Source organism: Bactrocera dorsalis, chromosome 1, assembly GCF_023373825.1.
Source record: "Bactrocera dorsalis isolate Fly_Bdor chromosome 1, ASM2337382v1, whole genome shotgun sequence".
NCBI classification, from domain to species: Eukaryota; Metazoa; Arthropoda; class Insecta; order Diptera; family Tephritidae; genus Bactrocera; species Bactrocera dorsalis.
This window is the reverse complement of record NC_064303.1, coordinates 86,221,913-86,246,747: the sequence shown is the minus strand read 5'-3', so window position 1 is coordinate 86,246,747 and position 24,835 is coordinate 86,221,913. Positions and strand designations below refer to the sequence as shown.

The following is a 24,835-nucleotide window of genomic DNA, read 5'->3' as shown; positions in this document are numbered from 1 at the left end:
AGGTCCGATCAGTTTGTTGACGGTGGGCTTCAGTCCTTCTTATATGCGATGATAAGCCCCTATCCCACGCTAGTTGGTGCAGATTGTGGGGTCTCACTTTTTAACTTAAACCATTAGGTCCTTTTTGCTATATTATATGGAAAACATATGTAATACTTACCCAGCTTTGAGATTTGCAAAAACATCTTATTTCTAGTCCACACCAAAAATAGTTAAATACACCTTCTGATATAAGTATTGTTAGGATATGTAATTTTTTATAACAATGTAACCTTTCATCAATTGTTTCGTGCTTTCTCTAATCAATTCATCTAACAACTCTTGTTTCGTGGTCCAACCCTCTCCAAGCAGTGTGTTTCATGAGTCTATGGTGGAAATTGAATAATACAAACACCATTTGTGGGTAGATATAATATTAATGTCCGTATGGGAAACCCCGCTGTTACTTGGTGATTTACTTTTGAAAATCGTTTTGATAAACGGGACTCTCGCAACCGGAAAATGTGAAAATATATCAGTGAAGTGTGTGTAGTCATGTGTATTGTATGTAATTCGAACAAAAAAGCTCTCTAATGCTGTTTTTGCTGAAAAGAATCATGTGCTTCAATTTAAGACTGATTAATATTCAATAAACCACACTATTGACTTACTTTTAATTAAATTTTCAATTATAACAATTATATGCCGCGACTGGATAGCCCATTTCGAGGCATCTGTAATCACTTGCATTGCTATTCTCCAAATCGTGATGCGTTTTTATTTCAAGTGTTCAATGTTTTTTATGGGGTAATGTACTTCGACTTTAATTACTAACTGTAAACCTATGTTTTTATGTTTGTCACGAATTATTGAAAGTAGCTCCAAGAAGTAAGTCATTTCAATATGATGTATTCAGATTAACAATGATAATGATAATAATATATATACACATGTAAATACATATTATATGGTCTCCGAAGTTTCCTTCTGGGTATTACAAAGTTCCTGGTAAACTAAATACCCCAGAAAAGAGGGTTTCCTTAGAAACACTGTTAATACCTAGAAAATAATTCAGGGAGAACTAATAATCGCAGGTCTTGAAAAAGCACCGAATAAACAATCAGCAGCTGTAAAATGTAGGGTTTTGAGTTAGTAGTAAACGTGGTCGTAGTTCGAAGTCTATTTTTAAACTGCACGATAAAGATGTCTTGTTGTCCAATTGGACCATCAGACTATTAGCGTTTGGGGAGTGTCCCTTTGCTAAAAATATGAAACCAAAACTGCCCTTTCCCACTGCCAACTCTTAATATACTTAATATTTTTAATTTCATATGTTTGAACCAAAAGATAGTATTTTGAACTATGAATTTTAAGACTTTCAAAAATGCGTCAATTTTATAATAATTATCGGTGTGTGAACCTTATGAAATGTACATACTCGTATAATCCACCTTTCGTTTGAATATGACGAGCGCAACTTTCTTCCGTTCTTGCCGTTGAAACTTTAGTGAATATAGTTATTGGGTTAAGTTTGTGTCAATATTTTCATGATTATATTATACGTTATTTCCTCCGTGCTCTTTGTTTAACAAGTTTGGCAGTGAAGCCAATGCATTGAAGTTGGAGTACTTAAAAGATGGGACGCTAGCTAAACGTTGAATAACCATTCCTTCTTCTGGGGTTGCATCTCTCGAAATTCTAAGGACGGACTGCGCATCCCTTTCGAGCCTTTTGAGTGAACGTTACCTGACATGGCCGATCAACTTATCCAAACCTTTAAGTTCGCTTAGGCGGGATTGTATTATACCAGTGCAACTGGAACGGACGGTCATGATCTCGTGCAGTTAGCTATTACCCATCTATGAGAACTGTATATTCCTGGGGCTTTGATACAGGTTAGGGTTTCGTTCATTCCGAAGGCCGTTAAGAGATTGCATGTGTCGGCCAAGGATTTTAGACAAATCAGTCTTACATTGATTTTACGGAAAACGTCAGAGAGACTGATTGATTTGTACTTTAGGAGTAGTATTCAAGAGATTGCCTTTCTAGGGCACATCATACCTATTTCAAAGGTGGGTCAGTGGATACTGCTTGCACACTCTTGTCTCTTGACTCGAAAGGATATGAGCAGCAAAGAGTTTGTAGTAGGGACCTTCCTCGATACCGAGGGAGCTCTCAACAATAGGCTTGTGGAAACAAGCCTTAAACAACTTATTTTAAAATTTCTGTGCAACAGAACTATCGAGTCGGAGAGGGGCAGTGTGAAAGCACAACTAAATGTAAGCAGGAGCACCTCACAAGGTGTTCCTTCGCCAGACCGAAATGGTTTTATTCACTAGGAAGTACAAAATCCTGGAGGTGCATCTACCACTTTTGGGTGCAACGTGTCTTTGACTTACTGATAGCTTTAAGTATCTAGGGTCTATCCTCGTCAGGAAACTATCATGGAAACCCAACGTAGAGAAAAGAAAAAGGAAAGCCTCGGTTTCCCTGTATTACCATTGGACAAAAGATGGAGACTCTCACCAAAGGTAGTTATTTGAATCTATGAAATCTTTGTTAAGCCTATAATAAGCTTCGGATTTTTTTTATGGTGGAAGACGCTAAAAAAGACTGCACTCGCGAATAAAGTGGCGACCGTTGAACGGGCTGCACTCATCAGTATCTGTGGTGCACTACGAAGCACACCAATTATGGCACTACACTATAGTTGGATTACCAGGTCGCCGAACCTAACCATGGCTGTCGTTTCTCTACTCACATAGCTTTGAGGGAGCCATGGGAGGAGAGGATTCGCTGGAGGTGAAAAACGCTGAGCTTTCCTATGGATGGATCAAAGTGGAGGGTGTTGGTGGTGGAGTAAAATGTCTTGAAATTTCCATCAACTCCAGTTTTATGTTTCCTGACTACTGCAGCATTTTCCAAGCAGATGTAGCAGCTATATATAAAGGTAGCAATAGATCTACTGCTCCAGAGCGTAGCCTTTTTCAGAGTGGGAACTATCCACTTCGATAGTAGGGCAGCAATATTTGCCTTGAGTTCACTGATTGTGTACTGAAGACTGGTGAAGAGGTGTCTATTTCAGAGGTGTCACATTTCAATGCTTATAGTAATTTTAATTGGATACTGTCCCAATGGGATTCATGCAGTGAGATTGAACATCTTAATGTCAGCTGTATGTGTTTGGAAAAAGATGAGATAGAAATACCTCAACATTCAACAAAGACAGTTATACTTACGGTATTTGTAATTATTCAATGGTAAGTTATTAATGACGGCAATAGTTAGTTGCCTCCCCGAGTTCCTAGCATCAACATTAATAGTTGTATGAGTTTAATTCCTCAACTGCATTGCTTTATTCATTGGCAATTTGATAATTTTCTCTTTAACAAACTAATAAAGGTACTTAAGATAAACAAATAATATATAAACTATTTTTAACAAAAATTTCAGTAACTTAAATAATTTAACGATTAAGAAATAGGTTGTTGATTGAGTGTTTACACGAGCTAAATACACAAAAGGCACTCGCTAATATTCTACACAAAGAAACTAGTAATTCTACATAACCTAAAAAGTTCATATAACTACATACATATATACATTTATGTGCATGTAAAAGTAGGACTAAGTACAAAAGGATTTTCTTATAGAAACACATATGTTACACAAGCGCTAAATTGTAAATATATTGTACGTACAAGGAAGTTTCTATTACAAAATATACATAAAAGTAGGATTAAAGTCAAAATTTTTGAGTTTACACATTGGAAATGCTTTAATGCCTAAAAGTAGAATGAAAGAGTACACGCGTAAAGATATGCAATTTCCGCGCTTATTTTTGTATGAAGCGCTTTAGAGAAGCTTTTTTAAACGTCCATAGAATGACACTACTGGTATCTAGAGTTCCATAAAAATTGCTAGAAGCTACGTTTGAAAACAGAGAAATTTTGGGTTGAAAAAACTGTTGAGGTTACAGTACTTATTGTAGTTATTGTCCTCTTTGATCCTCGTGTGAACGTTTACTCTCGATACTGGCCAATCAAATAAATCTCAGAGTAAAAAATTCCTATGCTTACAACTCATAGCACTCATAGCACACAACTCGAGAATATTTTTATCTAAATCTAACTGTACATAGAAATATGCCGCTATGCGTACTTCGTAATTCACGAATATATTAACATTACTTTTAATTACATACAATAAAATCCACACTACAAACTAAAGGCGCAGGCATTGTGGGCGAACCAATTGTGGTCGGCAGCCAGGTCAGGTGGCGCATAGTGGACTGCCACTATTACTGCTGCTGTCACGTTTGAAACACACTTCCGTTTGCGCAAAGTACAGACTTTTGTCGCCTGACTGTCGCGCAGTACGGTTGGCATCTCTTTTTGTCGCAGCTGCAGTTGTTGGTGTTGTTGCAGTAGTTATTGACTTTGTAGTTGTTGTCGTCTCGTCATCATCTTTACAGACATTTACTGGCTCAGTTGTCACATGCATGTCATTAGCAGTTGCTCTATCCACATACTCCTCACCGACTTCCGTTTCGATTTCGTTGTCTGCCTCCGCTTCCGCTTCTGGTTCTAAAAACATATCGTTTTGCACTATTTGCAAACCGCCACCACTGGTGGATGAATCGCGTTCTGAACTGCTGGAGGTGGAACTGCGTGTCGATGGTGATTTCGGTGCTAACGCCTGATTACCGCCCGTCGTGGATTGGTTTATTGTGGAGCCGGCCGCTGCAGCAGCAGCGCCGAGTGGTAACTGTGTCACCTTGCCCATAAAGGAACGTATCTCTTCGAAGTAGGATTCTTCAGTAGGATTGTCGCAGTAGCCACCACGACGTAGACTGCGTATGCGCTCGTTCATGCCCAAACCTAGCGAGACCGCATCGCTTTCGTGCTTCTTCAAATGACGATCTAAATTCGTTTGCTGGCCAAAGCAACGTTCACAGATTTCACATTTGAATGGACGCTCTTTGTTGTGTATGTTACGCACATGACGTTGCAAGTTCGAGGATATGCTGAAGGAACGTTCACAGTATTTGCATTTGTACGGCTGCTCACCGGTGTGTGTGCGTAGGTGGCGAGTTAGATTGGCGGAACGCGGAAAGACTTTGCCGCAAAACTTGCATGTGTAGCGATCTTTGCTTTTATACTGCGCTGTTGCAGTGTTGCCGGCTGCATTCGGATGCAGAGTGGCACGTGACGCGGCCACTGATTTCTTGCTGTTGTGATGCATAGTCACGCCGTCCGCAGTTAGTGTCGCGCGATTACCAGCGGTGTTTGCAAGTTGCTGCTGACGCGCATGATGGTTTAATTGCTGCTGATTGTGGCTGATTTGCTGTTGCAAGTGTTTCGATGCACCACCAACCGCACACCCACTGCTGCCATTACCCGCATTAAGTGCCGTCTTATTTGGACTGGCGGTCATGTTGCCGCTGACTTGCGGATGAGTTAGCGCATCGGAAAAATTGCCTCGGCCACCGCTGCCGTCGAAATGGAATTCAAGAGGCGTCTCATTAGAGGGTGACTGCGACAGCTGCATCGAACCGGGCAGCATTTCCTTCTGCATCGGCGGTTGCAGAAAAGAAAAGGAACTGGCTGTAGGTGGACGCGGTAGCACAAACGGGTTGCGGTAGGGCAGTGGTATGGCCTTCGCCATCGCCTCTAGCAGTGTGGGATGCAAAGCGGACGAGACGAATGGCAGTCGATCCGCAGCCGCTGCGGCCGCGGCGGCATTCAAATGCAATGACTCTGAGATGCGCAAGCATGCCACACCCAATTCGGACTTTTGTGTGCGTAAGCGCTTGTTATGCTTGCCGCTCAGACTTTCCAGATTAGCGACAATTGCGTCAGCACATAGCGATGGCAGCGTGTTGTTATTGAGCTCCTTCTCACAACCGATTCCCGTCGGTGAGACTTCGCGTTGTGAACGACAGTTTAATATTTGCGCAGTTTGCGACGGCGTTTTCGCATGCTGCGCATTATGATTGCTGGGCGATGCAGCGTTTGTGGGTTTGGTGTGACAGTTGGAGTTGTTGTAGTTCGTGATGTTGTATATGAGATTGCTATTCTCATCCTCCAGCGGTGAGGAAGCGCCGCTTGCATTGGAGCCGTCATGCTTTTTATGCGCCAGTCGCAGGTCGAGCGGCTGATCGTAACTGCTGCAACGTTTACGATTTTTTGCTTCATTGTGGCTTTGACTTAAGGCAGATATGGTGAGCGAGAGTGGCGACGTACCCAAAGCAGCCGTTGAGGTGCGCGTCGCCGTCACCGATAGGTCATAAGGTACTTGTGATGCGTATGTAGTAGTGGGCACAAGGCCTAATAATGGATAAACGGACCCTTGCTTAGGGCTGGGCAGCATTTTTCTTGGTGAGTGATCCTTCTCTCTCATCACTAGGGTGTTTCGGTTTGTATTGAATTTGTTGCTGGCTTATAGATGAAACTCAAATGCTTGTGGGCGTTACTTAAACTCATCACAGTGTCTGCTGAGCGTCGCCTTGTTGTCAAACTCATAGGTGTTCCTATTCTGGGTGCTTGGAAATCTCAATGTTGCTGAAATGATAAAGAGTAAACATGAAAATACAGTTGTGAAAACAGCAACCACTTGTATGGTTCAAGAAGGTACGGACTTATTAATAAAAATATGCTTATTAACTCTTATTTGTTTGAAAAGATCACAAGGAAGGTAGCTGAGTAAGTATTTTGCTTAGACACAGAGTCTCTATAAATAATAACAAAAAAGTTTTGATGGAAAAATACTAGCCATATTATTACGAAACAGCAAAGCGTTTATGTACATACATAAATGTGAAGAGTTGTGTAAATATTTAAAAATATGATAAAAATATTATTTGGCTTCCTACAAATAAACGTCAATGGTCGTCGAATATTTGGATGAGCCTCTGATGAAAGGGGAAAAGGGAAAACTTCTGTTTTAAAATTTTCGGATATTTTTGTAATATAGGTCAGACTAAGATGACCTTAGTCAACTGGGAACACAGTTAGATCTTTAAAATTTGAAGACAGTCTTGAGAAAACCTTTTTCTCCGACCTGCAGAACACAAAGATGTCATGACTGTAACAAATGGCTAAAACTGGATTGAAATTATCATCTAACACTAATGATTGGACCTAGGCTCATCATAGCTATTTTTGATTCGCTATTTCTCTGCTCATTATCCCTGAGCACTGTTGTCATGTAAAAAGACATTCAGCTCTGTTTACATATTTTAGTCCAGTTTTACTGTTATGAAAGGTTCACAAGACAAATTAGTGTCAGAATCGGTTTGGGTGACTGCACTATACTTGTAGGCATATACTACATATGTACATATATGGTCTAAGCTTATAAATTCTTCAAAATCTCAAGACCCAACCAATTAAACGCTCACTAGGAATTCATCGATTGTGTTTTTAATCTAAAACATACTATGATACCCTTCACAAATACAACGTGTTCCTTATAATAACTTGAAATTGATCGGTCAGCTATAATGACTAGACTTGAACAGTTTTTTTTTGAGATTGCTTGGACAATAACTCACTCCAGATTTATTGAAGCTATCTCACCAAGTGATTTTTCAAGTTTTTCCTTACAAGTACTTGATCTCAATCCTTCAGTTTGTACGGCAGCTTTGCGATATATGTAGATCTGAACAATTCCAATATATCTCGTCAAATGAAGAAGATTTCTATATAAGTCTTTATTCTGATTGTTCAGTTTGCCTGGCAGCTTTATGATATAATGACCTTATATTGGCGGTTCCGACAAATTGGCAGCTTCACAGAGAGAAAAGGATTAGTAAAAAATTTCAGTTCAATATCTCAAAAACTGAAGGAGTATTTCACGTGTAGACGTTCCTTTGTCCGACCATGAAGAAGTCCGAATAGCAATTACTCGCCTGAAGAACAATAAAGCGGCGGGGGCCAATGGATTGTTGGGCGAGCTATTAAAAGACAGCGACGAAGAACTGATAAGGAGCATGCATCAGCATCTTTGTAGAATATAGTTGGACGAAAACATGCTCGACGATTGGAATTTTAATGTGACCTGTCCAACCCACAAAAAGTGAGACCCCACAATCTACCGCGGGATAAGCGTCCTCAACTTTGTATATAAGGGTCCATCGAGCGTTCTGTGTGACAAAGTGAAGTCCACCGTCAACAAAGTGATTATAAGTGTGGCTTTACACATGGAAAATTTATAATCGACGAGATTTTCACCATGCGCTAAATTTTGGAAGAGACAAGTTAAAGGGATAAACGGACACACCACGCTGTCGTTGAGTAACACCAAAAGCTCCGTCAGGGTCGGCAAGGCCTCTCCGAGCCGTTCGATACCAAACGAGGTTTCAGACAAGAAGACTCCTTTGTGCTATTGTCGAGACGAAATATCTCCTGTCATCAAACAAACAGTCGACGTACTCGCAACTTGGCTCCCACGTCTCTGTTAACAGTCATAACAGTCGAAGTCGTAGATAATTTCGTCTATCTTGCAACCAGTATTAACACCAACAACAAAGTCAGCCTCGAAAACCAATGCCCAATAACTCTTGCCAACAGGTGGTACTTCGGAATGAGTAGACAATTGAGAAGTAAGTCCACTTTCGATCAAAGACCGAATCTCACAAGTCAGAGGTGCAGAAGCATGGACGATGACAACATCTGATGATTTGATTTCTAGAGAAAGGTTCTGTAGAAGATTTATGGTCCTTTGCGCATTGACAACGACGAATACCGCAATTGATAGAACGATGAATTGTACGAGATACATGACGACATTGATATAAGTAGTCCAGCGAATTAAGAGACAGTGACTACGCTGGATAGGTTATGTCGTCCGAATGGATTAAAACACTCCAGTTCTAAGCCAATAAAGAAGAAGAAGTTCGCGTATATACAGACGGAAATGGCTAAATCGACTCAGCTCGTCAAACTGAACATTTATACATATGTATATATTTTTGTAGGGTTTTAAATGTTTCCTTTTTGGTGTTTTAAATGCTAAAAATGTGCAAATTATTGAGTTTTCGCAATGACAAGGACAACCGGCGGACGCCACCCGTACAAGTGAGTTTCCGACAGGGTTATTACTTTCGTATATAGCGAGTGAATATGTACATATGTATGTATATGCGCTGCCTTTATTTATAAAGCTGCGAGAATAGTTGTCATTCTAGGCTTTGAAAATAACTTATTGTCATAACATTTATTTTTATATTTTCATATCTGTTTGTATATGCCGATGTGTGAACAAATGTTGACGTAGACAACATACATATGTACATGTATAAACGTGTCACAGACTGTTGCCGAGCTACTTGGACACAAGACCCACCATTTGTTGTTTACCGTTTGAGCCAAATTGCTTCCGTCAATCGCTTATATGTACATATATAAACACTCTATATTCATACATACATACATACATATACATATGTATGTACATATGTATATGTGCTATGAATGTGTTTCAATTAACCATATTTATATTTATGCTTGGCGTTGAATGCGTTGTTTTTGTTGTTGATTTGTGGGCGCGGCTTGAAACTGCTTTCACTTACCGTGGTGTCGTGATCGCTAACATGAAACGGTCTAGCGAAAAGTTTGACATCTAACAAAATAGAGCATAGAGCTCATTGACTGACGGACGATTTGAAAGTGAAATGAATTCTGCTTGCGAACTGGATGCTTAGCTGATTTGACATTTGCTTTAAAAGCAAATACATTAATTTACGTATGAGGTGGGCGCCAAGGCTTGGTGGATTGAGTGCGTTACTACAACTCGGTAGTGAGTGGGTTTGGTACAGTTTATACGGCAGGCCAGCACCACTCTTTAAAGGTCATTTCATGCCGCTTGAATCGCCTCTTTTTATCATTAATAGATTTTTACTATCTAATTATCATACAAATGCGGAAGGTATGTAGTGAAAATGGAATTCGAGAGGCGTCACATTACAGGGTGATTGCGACAATTGCATCGAACCGAGCAGCATTTCCTTTTGCAGCGGCGGTTGCGGAAAAGAAAACGAAATAAAGATACAGAGAACCAAAGAAACTTTTACTGGGAGATGTTTCTACTGTAAAGTGACTCATCTCCTGAATTATAGAGATGCATCCAAATTTATTTTTATACTCTCGCAACAAAGTTGCTAAGGAGAGTATTATAGTTTTGTTCACATAACGGTTGTTTGTAAGTGCAAATACTAAAAGAGTCAGATATAGGGTTGTATATACCAAAGTGATCAGGGTGACGAGTAGAGTTGAAATCCGAATGTCTGTCTGTCCGTCCGTCCGTCTGTCCGTCCGTCCGTGCAAGCTGTAACTTGAGTAAAAATTGAGATATCATGCTGAAACTTGGTACACGTATTTCTTGGCTCCATAAGGTTAAGTTCGAAGATGGGCAAAATCGGCCCACTGCCACGCCCAATTTGAAACAAGGGATCGCATTAGGGAGGGGCATATTTGGACGTAATTTTTTTGGAAAAGTGGGCATGGCCCCGTCTCCTACTAAGTTTTTTGTACATATCTCGGAAACTACTATAGCTATGTCAACCAAACTCTATAGAGTCGTTTCCTTCAGGCATTTCCATATACAGTTCAAAAATGGAAGAAATCGGATAATAACCACGCCCACCTCCCATACAAAGTTTATGTTGAAAATCACTAAAAGTGCGTTAACCGACTAACAAAAAACGTCAGAAATACTAAATTATACGGAAGAAATGGCAAAAGGAAGCTGCACCCAGGCCTTTTTTGTAAATTGAAAATGGGCGTAGCGTCGCTCACTTATGGACCAAAAACCATATCTCAGGAACTACTCGACCGATTTCAATGAAATTCGGTATATAATATTTTCTTAACACCCTGATGACATGTACGAAATATGGGTGAAATCGGTTTACAACCACGCCTTCTTCCAATATAACGCTATTTTGAATTCCATCTGATGCCTTCTCTGTATAATATATACATTAGGAACCAATGATGATAGCGGAATAAAACTTTACACAAATACGGTATTTGAGCTGAGGTATCCCTTGTGGAAAAATTGTCGTGATCGGACTATAACTTTTCAAGGTCCCTGATATCGAACACGAAGAACTCAGTGCCTAACCTAACCTAACCTAATTTTTCACCGAAAATATCGGTAAATCTCTCAGAATTTAATTCTAATTAATTTTACAGCAAAATAAAAAATATGTAAATGACGGATAATGAAATCTCGATTATCACTTTATCATGCGAGAGTATAAAATGTTCGGTGACACCCGAACTTAGCCCTTCCTTACTTGTTAAAAATTCTCTTTGCTCCCAATATTTCTCATAACTTCGTCTCTATATAGGGACACAGGTATTCAATGTGATTGAGGTCTGGACTCTGGAGAGAATGCGGCAGTGCTTTCTGCACCTTGACTTTGACTTGTTGTTTCACAGACATCAACGCGACGCTGTTTTTTGAAAAAATTTAGTGCACTCGGAACCAATCGTACTTTCACTTTTCTTGAACCTAAATTATCTTTCAAAAAGGTTTTCACTGATCTTTCCGATATCCCAATAATGTCAGTAAGATCTCTGACTTTTAATCGTTAGACGAGCATTTGTACGTGACATTGAAGACTAACGTCTGCACAGGCAATATGTAGATCATTCCCAATAGATCATTTTCTTTCGCAACAATTAAGTTATCGTTTCCGTTTTTAAAAACAAAAGAACAAGTTGCTGCAGCTGCTTCTACCGCCATTGTTGCCACATAGTATGCCTCAACGCATGACATGTGATTTGATCGTTGCATTGCCAGCCGTTTAAACAGTTTCAAACGACGATAAACTAATTTAAGGCCTAAAAGCCTCAACTTAGCACACAATTGCGGACATTTATGTGGGGATATATGTATGTACGCCCCTGAGACAATGGCAAAGAATTGTTTGCACTGCGAGTATTATGCAATGTGTAACAAAATGCCGGCGATGTTGCAACGCGCCAAAGTATTCTAAGGTCGATCGGAAAACGGCTGTGATGGCGGTGCGTCATCGCTGCTCCAGCAACCGAATGCATCCCAAGCTTGACTCTGCAAGTAAGTAGCAATTATTTGGTGTATGTGTGTGTAGGTGTAAGTAGTGTATTTAGTGCGGTGTTTTGTCACACGAAAACAATGGCCACGGCATGCGTCTTTTTAAATGCGGGTCGCAAGATGACAGCGTTTCGCGAGCATTTTGTTAACATTTTTTCGGGCGCATGCGCTTGGGAAATCAAGGGTGTACATTGAACAATGAATGCTGCCCTTCGTATATACTTTTCATATAACTGTGTAAATATGTTTCGGCTTAAATTTGGCCGTAAGGTTTTGGTTCCTAAACACACTTGCAGTTAATTGTCAGAGGTTGATTGGGCCGCAATTAAAAAAAAATTAATACTTATATAAAGCAATATCTATTTAAAGCCTCAAATTACAGTTTTTAGCTTTATAACGTTCTGAGACATACAGTTTTTCTTCTTTTTCTTCATTGGAGTAGACACCGCTTACGCGATTATAGCCGCGTTTGCAACGGCGCGCCAGTCGATCTTCCTTTTCGCTGTTTGGCGCCAATTGGAGATTGCAAGGTCTTTCCAACGGATTGGAGGTCTTCTTTTTTCTCTGCTTCGCACGGCGAGTATCGTGTCGAATACTTTCGGAGCTGGAGTGTTTTTAATCCATTCGGACGACATGACTTAAACAGCTGTCTCTAGTTCGCTGAATTTTGTCTATGTAGTATACATATATTGTATGCTCATCGTTCCATCGAATGCGATATTTGCCATTGCCAATGTGCAAAAAATCATAAAATTTCGCAGAACCTTTCTCTCGAAAATTCTTAACGTTGACTCTTCAGAAGTTGTCATCGCCCGTGCCTATGCACCATATAGCAGGACGGGAGTAACTTATAGAGACTGGTATTTGTTCGTCGAAAGAAGACTTTTCAATACAATTGCCACCGCAGTCCGAAGTAGCACCTGTTGACAACAGTTATTCTGCGTTGGATCACCTTGTTGTGGTGTCTGGTTCCACGATAGACGAAATTATCTAGGACTTCGAAGTTATGACTGTGAAGTTATGACAGTGACAGTGAAGTCGCGAGTGCGGCGACTGTTTGTTTGATGACAGGGGATATTTCGTCTTACCCTCGTTCATTGCCAGACCCATTTGCTCTACTTCCTTGTCCAGTCTGGAGAAAACAGAACTAACGGCGCGGGTGTTGAGACCGATGTATAAATATCATCGGCATACGCCAGCAGCTGTACACTCTTATAAAAGATTGTACCTGCTCGATTAAGTTCTGTAGCTCGAATTATTTTCTCCAGTAGCAGATTGAAGAAGTCACATGATAGAGAGCCGCCTTGTCTGAAACCTCGTTTGGTATTGAACGGCTCGAAGAGGTCCTTGCCGATCCTGATGGTGTTGCTCAACGTCAATCTGTTTATTGACGGTAGGCTTTCATGTTTCACACCGTCCGCTCGACAGAACCTTATATATATAACAGTTATTGGGTATTTACTATTGAGTTCTATCCAGCGCTCCCCTAAATTATTTCTTGTAATATTTTTTGAAGTTTTGTTGTAAATTTTGTAAATAAATTGCTCTACATTGAATATGAGTGGTTTATATAGTAGTTAGGTTAAATTGGATTAGGTTAAGAGGTCGATTCTAACAGGGATCTTACTTGGACAGCTAAGAATTCCGGTCCGTAGTTCTACCTTAAACTATATCAAACATATATTAACTGTTATAACTCTGCCGAAACTTCGTACTAGTCTTCAAAAAAGCATTTTCGCTTTGGAGAGTTAAACTGCAAGAGTCCATTCAAATCAGATTAGCTAGCGTGTGATTTATTATGAGAACATCATACCACCGTTACGCGGGCCAAAATTCCAACTGAGCAGCACCGCTCCTGTGCTCACTAAATGCGTTAAAATGGTTTTGCGTGCGGTAGCACATTAAAGCCGGCAAAACGTTTGTACCGACCCAAAGATGTTATCGCATACGCGAAGATACTTTGAATGCCGTTGAAGTTGAGTAGCAAATGTAGAACTCGGCGACAATTTATGCAAATTCCCAAAACCACCGGTTAAGTGCAGTTAGTCGAATAGGCGTGTGAGACACTCTGGCGGACAATGCAAACGAGAGCGACCGAGACGCTATCCAAAGCGGGGCATTGTTTCGGAAGCCCGTGGCAAATTTCCACATAAAGTAAGCATGTTCCAAGCGATGGGAAATATGCAGCAAAATAAATGCGATCAAAAGTGTTTCAAAGCCGTTGTCTGCTCTGGGAATAAGTGCATTTGTTTTGTGGTTGCAACTGCGACCTTGAGCCATAGCATGTGCACATCAAGAAATAGGCCATCTTCGCAATGGAAGCTGTAATAATGCGACAGTTTTTGCTCGGCATTATGTAACTTCATTTGAACAAGGCATTTAATTGAAGGAAAGTTGTTGTTTTTAAGTTGCGTTTTCATAAAAAGTGAAATTCGCGCGCAGAACTGCAGCTGCTGAGTGCGAGATTACGAAAGTTATGAACAAAACAACAACAAATAATAAATGAATAAAATAAATGCATTTTTGCCCGAAAAGCCGCAACAATGTACATATTTGTCACAAGTTGACCTTTGGCGTAGTTGCCACCGTTGCTGCAATTTGCTGCCGCCTCCTCATCTTTCGCGGCGAAGAGACAGTGCAAAAGTGAAATCATTGCAAACGCCATAAAAATTGCACACTTGCACTGAATTACATTAGCGTCTTCGCTCTGCGGTCTTAAGCGCTACCATCGGCTTTTATGACATTTTCTACAAGTTGCAAATGCATGTACATACATACATATGTGTGTGTGGATATTGTGTACTCATGTACCAGGTGATAGCAAGACATTACTAAAGGTGCCTATAAAATGACAAGCGGGTAGCTGAAAGTCACAAAAATACATGCATAAGTGCGGCTGTTTAAAAGTCACAAATAACTGCCCTGTAGGAAAAACCTGCATAGAGAGTAATGAATCGAAGGATCGATTAGGAGGAGAAATTAAAATATTGGAAAGTTTAAAATTACATATAGAGCGGGAACCCTGAAAAAATTATTTTTGTCTAATGCACGGATATGGCCACTAAAAAGTGGTTTTCACATAGATGAACAGAATTATCAAAGTTTTAAAGGTACAATTAGGCGATACATAGGGTTTCTTACAAGAACTTGATACCAGCTATATGCTACAGTGATCCGTTAAAAAAGAAGAAGATGCGTGAAAACTTTCATGTCGATATCTCTGAACTGAGGGATAAATTCGCCGATATAGTATGGACGGATAGACGGACATTGCTCAGTATTATAACGGAGATCCAAGTAAATACACTTTTTTCAATGGCCTTTTCGGTTGATTCGGCGTCGTTCGCAGCAACTCGGGCTGACGTATGGAACGACTTGGCGCATTTTACGTCAAGTTCTCAAATTGAAAGCGTACGAACAGCTGGTGCAAGAACTGAAGCTGCTCATTCTCTCCAAGCGACATCGCTTCACCAGATGGACTCTTGCAAAGTTCCAGGCAAATCAGACGTTTTCGAGTCAAATTTTGTTTAGCGATGGAGCCCATTTCTGACAAGTATGTAAACAAGGAAAATTGCCGCATTTGGGAACACGATAAACCTAAAGAGATTCAAGAACTGACATTTCATCCGGAAAAAAACGGTTTGGTGGTCTTTGTGGGCCGGTGGAATCATCGGTTGATATTTCTTCAAAAATGATGCCAGTGGGAACGTAACCGTCAATGGCGACCGTTATCGCGCCATGATAACCGACAATTTGATGCCAGAAATTGAAGTCCGTGTTCTTGGCAACATTTGGTTTAAACAAAACGGCGCCACTTCCCACACATCGTAACAATCAATGGAATTATTAAGAGAACACTTCGTTGAGCAGATAATATCACGTTTTGGGCCGGTCGATTGGCCACTAAGATCGTGTGATATCACACCGTTAAACTTCTTCCTGTGAGAATATGTAAAGTGTGCGGACAATCCCATTTCGACTCAGGCCTTGGAGCATAACATCACGCGTGGCGTTTTGCGTTACCAGTCGAAATACTCGAACGAGTCATCGAAAATTAGACTCAACGGATGGACCATCTAAGATGTAGCCGCGGCTAACATTTGAAAGAGATAATCTTAAATGTCAAAAAAGTAGGGAACCTCGATGGATCATCCTTTGTATACATATATTATACGTCGGAGACTCTATCGTTTCCTGCTGGGTGTTATAAACTTCGTGGCAAACCAAATATTACTCTGTTCAGGGTATTAAAAACGGATTCAGTACATTTTCTTTTAGGGTAATTTCAAATTTTGAAAAAATAAAATATTTTTTTGCTAAACAATTATAAGTCAAATTTAGGTTAGCCATAAACTTCTGGTATTTTACATCCTGTACAGTTATTGCACTTTAAACACCATCCCCAATTTGTTGTAATGCTTCAGGAATGTGGGAAGACCGAATGGCCTTTTTATAGGTTTGAGTAAAACATTTTAGCGCTTTTGAATGCCTACAAAATACAAATATTCAATCATAATGGCGATGTTTAAATTTGAGTAAACATTGGCATACTTTTAGCATGCTTACTTAGTTACTTAATTATTTTTACTGCACTTAAAAGGTGATTCATGAATTGTTTATATATGTATGTGCAATCAATGTATCCTGGACCAATGGTTTGAAAACTTTAAGAAATGTTTTGCATTAAAAGGTTAAAGAGCAATCTTCTGCAGAAATCTGTGAATGGTTTAGATTAAAAGATTTACTAACAAATTTAATGATTTGAACAGTGTTTTGCAACTTCTTCTACTTGGTCTACAAGGAGAGTTCCAAAGTAAACAGGACTTTTTGAATCTACGCGCCCCTTGGATTGGAAGTGAAGTTAGTGCGTTTTAAGTGTCAGTATGTTTGTTATGAAGAAGATGTTTGTGTTATCGGCGCGAAAATGAGCTTCGAACAAAGAGCCAAAATTAAATTTTGTTTTAAAATTGGTAAAACTTTTACCGAAACATTTCAATTGATGAAACAAACTTATGGCGATGATTGCCTATCCCGTAGCAAAGTGCACGAGTGGTTTCAACGTTTTCAAAGTGGTCGCGAGGACATAAATGACGATCAACATGTGGGTCAATCAAAAATCGTGATCACCGGAAATTCCATCGAAACATCTCAAAACATTATGACGGAACATTTGGGCTTACGAAAGGTTCGTTCCGCACAAATTGACTGACGACCAAAAACAGCTCAGAATCCAACATTCGAAGGACGATTATTTGACCAAAAATCACATTTAAACCATTAACCACTCCCCGCATTCACCTTATATGGCACCGTGTGACTTTTTACTTTTCGGAAAAATGCATTTGCCCATGAAAGGAAAGCGTTATGCAGAAGTAGAGGCCATTCAAAAGGCTTGCACCGGCATACTGCCGGCCATGCCGACCGACGAGCTAAAACATGCTTTTGGACCGTGCAAAAAGCTGAATTGAAGCAGAAGGAGACTATTTCGAACAAAATTAATTGTTTTTGCCGAAAAAAAACCATTTGTCCTGTTTCTTTTAAGTCCTGTTTACTTTGCAACGCACCTTGTATTACGGAATATTCTACAATTTATTAAAAACCAATCAATTTCTGTTCTAATCGAGGGTGTCTGGATATAGCGTAATCGCTGGAAGTTGATAAGTCGATGAGCTTGCAGAAAAGGGCACTCTGACCCCAATTTCATCAGACTATGAATGAGGTGGAGCAGAGTCGGTCTATACTTAACGAGGTTCCACTAATTGTAGGAGTTATGGATACTTTTCAACAGGCATGCTTGAGCTGAAATCTTCACGAACGTTATTTGTCAAAGTTGTCAAGACGAAGGGATGGGAACGTCTAGCGTAAGAAAGAACGATTTTGAAAATCTCTTATGTTCTATATTCGGGGAATAAGGCGACTTGGAACATAAAAAATAATCCACTGTCGATTTAGATAGGATGGCTAATCCAGGGATCGCACTTCAACTACTATATGTAGTCTTTTCGTGAAACCATAAAAATGAATCTATGTGGAATGTGGGCAGTTGTAAGTTCCTAAGTTGTTATGCATTGAAACGCGGAACCATCAAGAAGAAAGTGTTGAGAAGTTTTCGTCTTATCTAATTCCATACTGCTTTGGCAGCTGCCATACAGTAAGATTCTCAATTTGACAAGAGCCGATAGGACAATTACCTGTTGAAACTTTCATAACTAGGGAGAGGATAGTCTTATTTAGGATAAGAAGCTCACTAGATTTCTTACGATCGATCTTGCGACAGCCTATGAACTGATGGTAGCCTAACGCTAGCCAACCTCCAGCGAAGCCCAGTTATTAAGTAATAAAACACACGAGGAGAGGGGTGCAAGGACCCGTTCACATTATATTTATAGGGGGATTTTCCTTGTCAGCTCATCGGCTTTCCACCTATCTGCGATTTCGCTGTGGCCTGGCTTTCATATTACTCTTATCACAGAGTAAATTAATGTCATTGCTAACGAGGTTAAATATTCCTGATTAACTGAACATGTGGAACAAAATCGAATATCTCCTTGACAGCTGAGTTGTATGTATTTGATACATTTTAACGAGTTGAATATTCTTTTGTGGCAAGGATTGGTAGATCTTTACCTCTCACGTATTAATGTAGAATATACTCGTACTAGTGTGATCTAAAAGTATGATTGACGGAGGATGGAGTCATGTGTAGAAGTTCACGCAAGTGAGGAAAGTTCTCTGATCGCCATTCACTTGGGAGTGGCCAGAAATGATTCTTTTACATATGACTCAAGCAGACTTCCGGTCTTTGACCAAGTATCCTCTGGGTAGCCTAAGAACATCCGTTTGAAGGCGAGCTAAAGTGAGAAGGCGAAACCTTCCCTCCGCAGGGTTGTGCGCTGGGTTTGGGACCCACCACGTAAAAACAGTACCAATGAAAACTAAACGACAGCCTTGCTCGGCTGTAATCGCGTAAGCGGTGCCTACGCCAGTAAAGAAGGAGAAGAAGACCTAAAAGTGAGCTGAGGTGATTAACATAGTATTGTGCACTATACTGTATAGTACCTTCCGTCAACAAAGAATACTTGTGTTATTTGAGCGTAATGCGTCGTTTGCGTCAAGCTCTGAAGTCTAAAGGTCGGAGTGTTGGGCAAAAAATTTTGATTCCTTCAACACGATAATGCAACATGCCATACTGCAGTGTTATGCGCTTTTATGATTGCTTATACAAAGTATACATTTGCCAAAATTAAGGTATGTGACCAACCTTTTCAACTGAGAGGATCTGAATCGCTTCGTCGAGACTTTTTTCCCGAAAACTCTACTAATGTCCTTTAGCAACCACCGTAAACGCTTGACTTCACTCCATGTAACTTTTGGCTATTCAGTATGCGAGAGCGTCGCTTTGACAGGATTGATGACATAAAAAAGAAGAAGGTCTTGAAGCCTGGACTATTCCAACTGTTTGCAGGAGTTGAAGGAGATAAAAAAAACTCATAGAGGAAGGCAATGTCATCGTCTTGGTAGGGTATCGTTTTGTTTTTAGATTGGAAACGAACTGGCTAATCAATTAACGTAAAGAAAGTAATGTTACAACCTTGAGTTGGATTCCATAAACTAATACTAGTAATTACAGTGGCGGATCCATGGGGGGTTTTCGCTCTCAAAGCAATATTAGGCCCTCACTCCATAAACTGGAGATTTCGAAGATGGATCGCTCACTGATTATTTATAATGTACATTATTGATATTTATTAATTAAAAAATTTTATTTCATAAAGTTTTACTTATTTTAACCGCTATTGCAATAACAACGCCGTTGAGCGCGAAACCAGACTGAACGCGCTGCGGTGTTGACAATTTCCAGAGATGCGGTTGCATCTTTGTACGAAAGCAAAAGTAAATTATGACAAGCGGAGGAAAGTAAAAACAAAAAGGAAATCGGTGAGAAAAATGAAAACACAAAAATTACCGTTGTCAACTTAAACTGATTTTTAATTCACTTAAAGCGAACAAACTAGAAAAGAACAACAACAACAACAACGACGACAGCCGTTGGATCAACTGCAATTGCATTATGATGCGCACCAATGCAGGCTGCATGCTGCAAAAGCAACATCAAAAACGACAACAAAAACAAAAACACTTTGCAGACGTCAGCATAATCAACCGCAACAATGAAAAACGAGAGTAATCCGAAGAAAAACATTCCATGCACTGAAATGGAAAATTAAACCCACTGTTACATCAGCAACGCGGCGAAGCCACCGACCGATTGGCACTTGGCCGCGGTGACAGTGTGCGACGCGCAGCGGTCCGCAACGATTGAGAAGCTCCAGTGGCAACATGTGTGAGCTGGCGAGAGTTGTTGTGTGTGTGTGTTGGTTGGTTGGTTGGCTTGTCGGTGTGCGCTGGGCAACGATAACAAATGTCCGCGCGCGCAAAGTTGGCTGATAGCGTTGCGGACAGGATTCGAACACACACGGCTCGCTGTACGCGCATCAGCGCTTGCAATTCGAAACCCAAAATAGAAGCGTGGCGCAACAGTGCCACATTAATAAAATACAGTAACATACATGCAGCAGCAACAACAGCAACACTAGCCGCTGTAGCGCTCGTAAAACGCCAAGCAAAACATAACAGCACAGCCATGGCAATAACAAGAGCAACAACAGCGAATGCAAAAATAAAATGCGAGCAATCTAGCGACAGCTTGTGGCAGCTGGCGGCGCAAAAAGCGATGTGATTTGGCCGTTGTCACTGCCAGCAACACACACACACACACAAAATACGTTGGCAACGCTGTCGTTACCATTACCATTGCTGTCGCTGATGCACTTTCCAGTGGACAAGTGTTGTAATCACCGCTTGGCCGTCTTCTTGTTGCACAGTTTGCTGTACGAACAGCCAGCAGTCCGTGTGTGCGCGCGTGTGTTGCATGTTGTGTGCGGCTTTTCACTGCTCCACTGCGACCATAAAAAGTGAGAGTGACATCGGAAATTGTTTCAGTTTTCATCACAAACTAGCAGGCAGTCAACAAGCATGCAACCAGTCGCCAGTCGCCAGTTGCTGGCCGCAAGCAGATAGTGGCCGCACAGGCACACAGCGCCGCGTGGCGTTAGTGCTGCTGATGATGATATTGCTGCGCGCTTGTGTTGTTGTTGTGCTCTTGTTGCTGTTGTTGTGATTGCGGTTAGCTGCATTGCATCGCAATGAATGAATGTCGAAAAGTGTAACATCGCATTGCGCATGAAATCGCCAGTGCGAATGCTTTCCCAAGCGCTGCGCCAGCCGCTGGCCAGCTTACACACACATTCGCATGCGCTATCAATGTATGTATGTGCAGATACGCAGCTACTTGGCGTAGTATTTATCTAAGCGCCTCCGTAGTTAGCCAGGCGATCGCGCCTCCAGCCCCGCACACACACACACACACAGGCGTACACGTACACTTGATACAGTTGCACTCTATAATTTCTTCTTCTTAGCCTCTATGTTTAACTTGATAGTCTGGTTTGGATTTGCCATTTTTTATGCCATCGTATAATTTTTTATCGTCTTTATAAACTTGTTAGTTTCTTTATTTTTGTTTGTTGTTTTAGTGTTTGTTGTTATTGCTGGCCGTTTGTTTATTTCATGCGCTTTGTTTTGCTCGTGTTTTGCTGCCTGCCTGCACGTTTCCGATCTTTGATACGAACAACATAAAGAAAATAAATGCACGCACGTCAATTTCATTAGCGCAAGTCACTACAATTGAACCTTAGACTGATGTGTCGGCTTAGATGGGAATGCAATTTATTGAAATGGAATTGGAGTAACCTAAGTCGGCTGGAATGTATGTAGTTAAATTGTGTGTAGTTGGTTGTGGTATGTTCAGGCTTAGTGGAAGAGAGGTAGCGCGGTTGGTACCTCGAAAGTTCTTGAGGACTCACTATTTATGTACCCTGAGAGACTGTCTTCAAGATAATTAAAATTTCTTCCTGCAGATCTTCTTAACTATTGTTAGGTTAGGTTTGGTTAGGTTAAGTTAAGTTAGGTTAGTATGTAGTATTGATAAAAATGGTCGAATATCACTTGGACAGGTATACGCCCTTTGCGTTCTCAAAAAACTTTTTAAAGAGCATCCCCTCATGGATCGACGAAGCGTTTGGAGCATTATTAAAGCATTTATAATCAATCCCAACCACTTTGCTAGGTTCTCTAAAGGTTTGTGTGCCGAGATGTTTCAAATTGAGTCTGACTGAAGCTGGGTAGTTGGAGAAGGTGACAAGATAAATCCAACTCTAGTTTCTTCGCACAACTTTTCAAAATCGTACGATATAATATTCAGTCACACTGTGAACGTATTGGACAGTGTCCAGTCAGAACATTTACTAATGCGGTAAGATTGACTTTGTTAAGAGTAAGTAGTTCGGAGCGCCTCTTAAGGTTCACTTTTATCAAGAAGGATCCCGCAGTTGCGCAAGTTGCTTGTTGCTCAATAGGGATTTTCTAGTTCACTGCAGGTTGTAGTTAGAACTAGTGCTAGAACACAAGAGTACATCGAAAAAGCGATGCGCTTCCAATCGAATGAAACCGGGGAAAGTGTTTTCTTCCTAGAAAGCTCACCGAAATTGCTTCTAGCGATTCCGCTATACCCGTCACCCATACAAGTTTAATAGCTTGAAACTATTGCTAACTATGTAAGTCATGCACGTCTTGAATAGTTTTGAGCACTCGACTTGGCTCGACTGTCGGAACTGTCGCAGTGGATGCATAACTCTCTGAATGTGGCTGCACTTAGAAGCAGTATATGTACATATCTACCTTGAAGGCAGGCACTTCAGCTTAAAAACACTAAAGTAATTTGGTAGCCTGAAACTTGAGTTGATGGCAAGCTCCCGAGAGAAGAGGACTCCTCTCATCCTCCCTCTTCACTTCAATCTATCCGCGAAAAGATCATTTCACTTCTTCTCCAAGTCAACAAACTGATTGGCCCTTATTAGTATGGCTTCAAGCCTGGATGCCTTTATGGTGCTATGTCCGAATTTGGTATTCTTGCAAACTAATACGGCTGTGTTAACTGATGTTGAACAATACCAAAAGCTCCGTCAGGATCGGGAAGGACCTCTCCAAGTTGTTCGATACCAAAGGAGGTTTCAGACAAGACGACTACCTATCGTGTGACTTCCTCAACTTATTGCTGGAGAAAATAATACGAGCTGCAGAGCTAAATAGAGAAGGTACAATATTTTATAAGAATCTATAGCTGCTGGCATACGCCGATGATATTTATAGTATTGACTTCAACAACCGCGATGATAGTTTTGCTTTCTCCAGGCTGGATAAGGAAACGAAGCGAATGGATCTGGTTGTAAACGACCTCCCTTCAACGTTACTATTGACAGTCATTTTTTGAAGTCGTATATAATTTCTACTATCTTGGAATCAGAATTAACGCTAACAACAACGTCAGCTCCGAAATCCAACGCAGAATAACTCTTGCCAACAGGTGCTACTTCGGACTGAGTAGGCAATTGAGAAGTAAAGTCCTCTTTCGAAGAACAAATACCAAACTCTATAAGTTACTCATTATTCCCGTCCTGCTATATGGTCCAGATCCATGTACGATTCGATGACAACATCTGATGAGTCGACGTTACAAGTTTTCGAGAGAAAAGTTTTGTGGAAGATTCATGGTACTATACGCATTGGCAAAGACGAATACCGCAGACGATAGAAAGATGAGGATGTATGAGATATACGACGGAATTGACATAGTTCAGCGGCAATTCTGAAGAAGTAACGTTTAAATTTTGTGCGACGAGTTCTGCCAATCTGACCATGCCTGTCTGTGTATGCGTCTGTATAGACACGATCTGGTCTTTTAGATATTGAGATATTGTTATCAAATTCAATTATGTCCTTGTATGGAAAACTTTTATATTTGACGACATATCTTCATACAATTTGGTACAGATTGTTGTCAAAGGTAAAGCTACAATCTCGGTACATATTGTTCAGTTTGAATGACTCTAGCATATAGCTGACATATAAGCCGACGGATCAAAATCAATTTAAAAACCTTTGTATACTATAAGAAATGTACTTGTGTAGGGTATTCTTCTTCTTTATTGACGTAGACACCGTTTACGCGGTTATATTCAAGGCAGGGTATTATATAGCCAAAATAAACATTTTTTTCCAAACTACTCACCTAAAACTCCGAATATTTTGTTTTAACGAAGAACATTTCTTGGCGACATTTTTCAGCGTTATAAGTCTCAAAATTTTGATTTAAGGAAACATAATTAGGCGTTTTGATAATTTCATTATACAAGGAATATGCAAATATTTTTTGATGTGCTGTATACGTGTCTCACTTTAAAGCCAACCATTGCGTATACGTAACTTCATTAATTTGCGATATAAATAGCTGAGTATACTATACAATTATACATATGTACATATATGTATGTATATTAGACATACATGTAACTATAATGTAAGTAAAAAGTTTATTTGTATGTGCACCGTTTGAATCTATTAAATGTTGACATCGAAATTGTGTGAATTCTTGAAAAACTAGTTTTATCCCCACCTATTTGCAATCCGACAAAATCATATATCAAATAATGAGCAAATTTACAAACTCAAACTCAAGGTAATGCAAAAACGTATCAAACAAATGGACTTAAGTGATTTTTCATATTAAACTGCAATCGCACTACATTTATATATATATGCATACATATGTACGTGACATCAGCTTGCAGTTAAATTGAAAAAAGAAAACAGC

The 24,835-nt window shown here is 40.2% G+C and overlaps 1 protein-coding gene across 6 annotated transcripts in view; it reads right to left on the bottom strand.

Annotated features, from left to right (window-relative positions):
• Window positions 1-4,131: 4,131 nt before the first annotated feature.
• LOC105223871 (zinc finger protein rotund) overlaps window positions 4,132-24,835 on the bottom strand; it is a 49,838-nt gene continuing 29,134 nt past the window's right edge. For all 6 annotated transcript variants that reach the window (XM_049462444.1, XM_049462415.1, XM_049462430.1 and 3 more), the window contains exon 3: window positions 4,132-6,542. In XM_049462444.1, the coding sequence (XP_049318401.1) occupies window positions 4,252-6,381 (2,130 nt within the window). In that variant the 5' untranslated portion in view covers window positions 6,382-6,542 and the 3' untranslated portion in view covers window positions 4,132-4,251. The remainder of the gene's footprint in view (window positions 6,543-24,835) is intronic.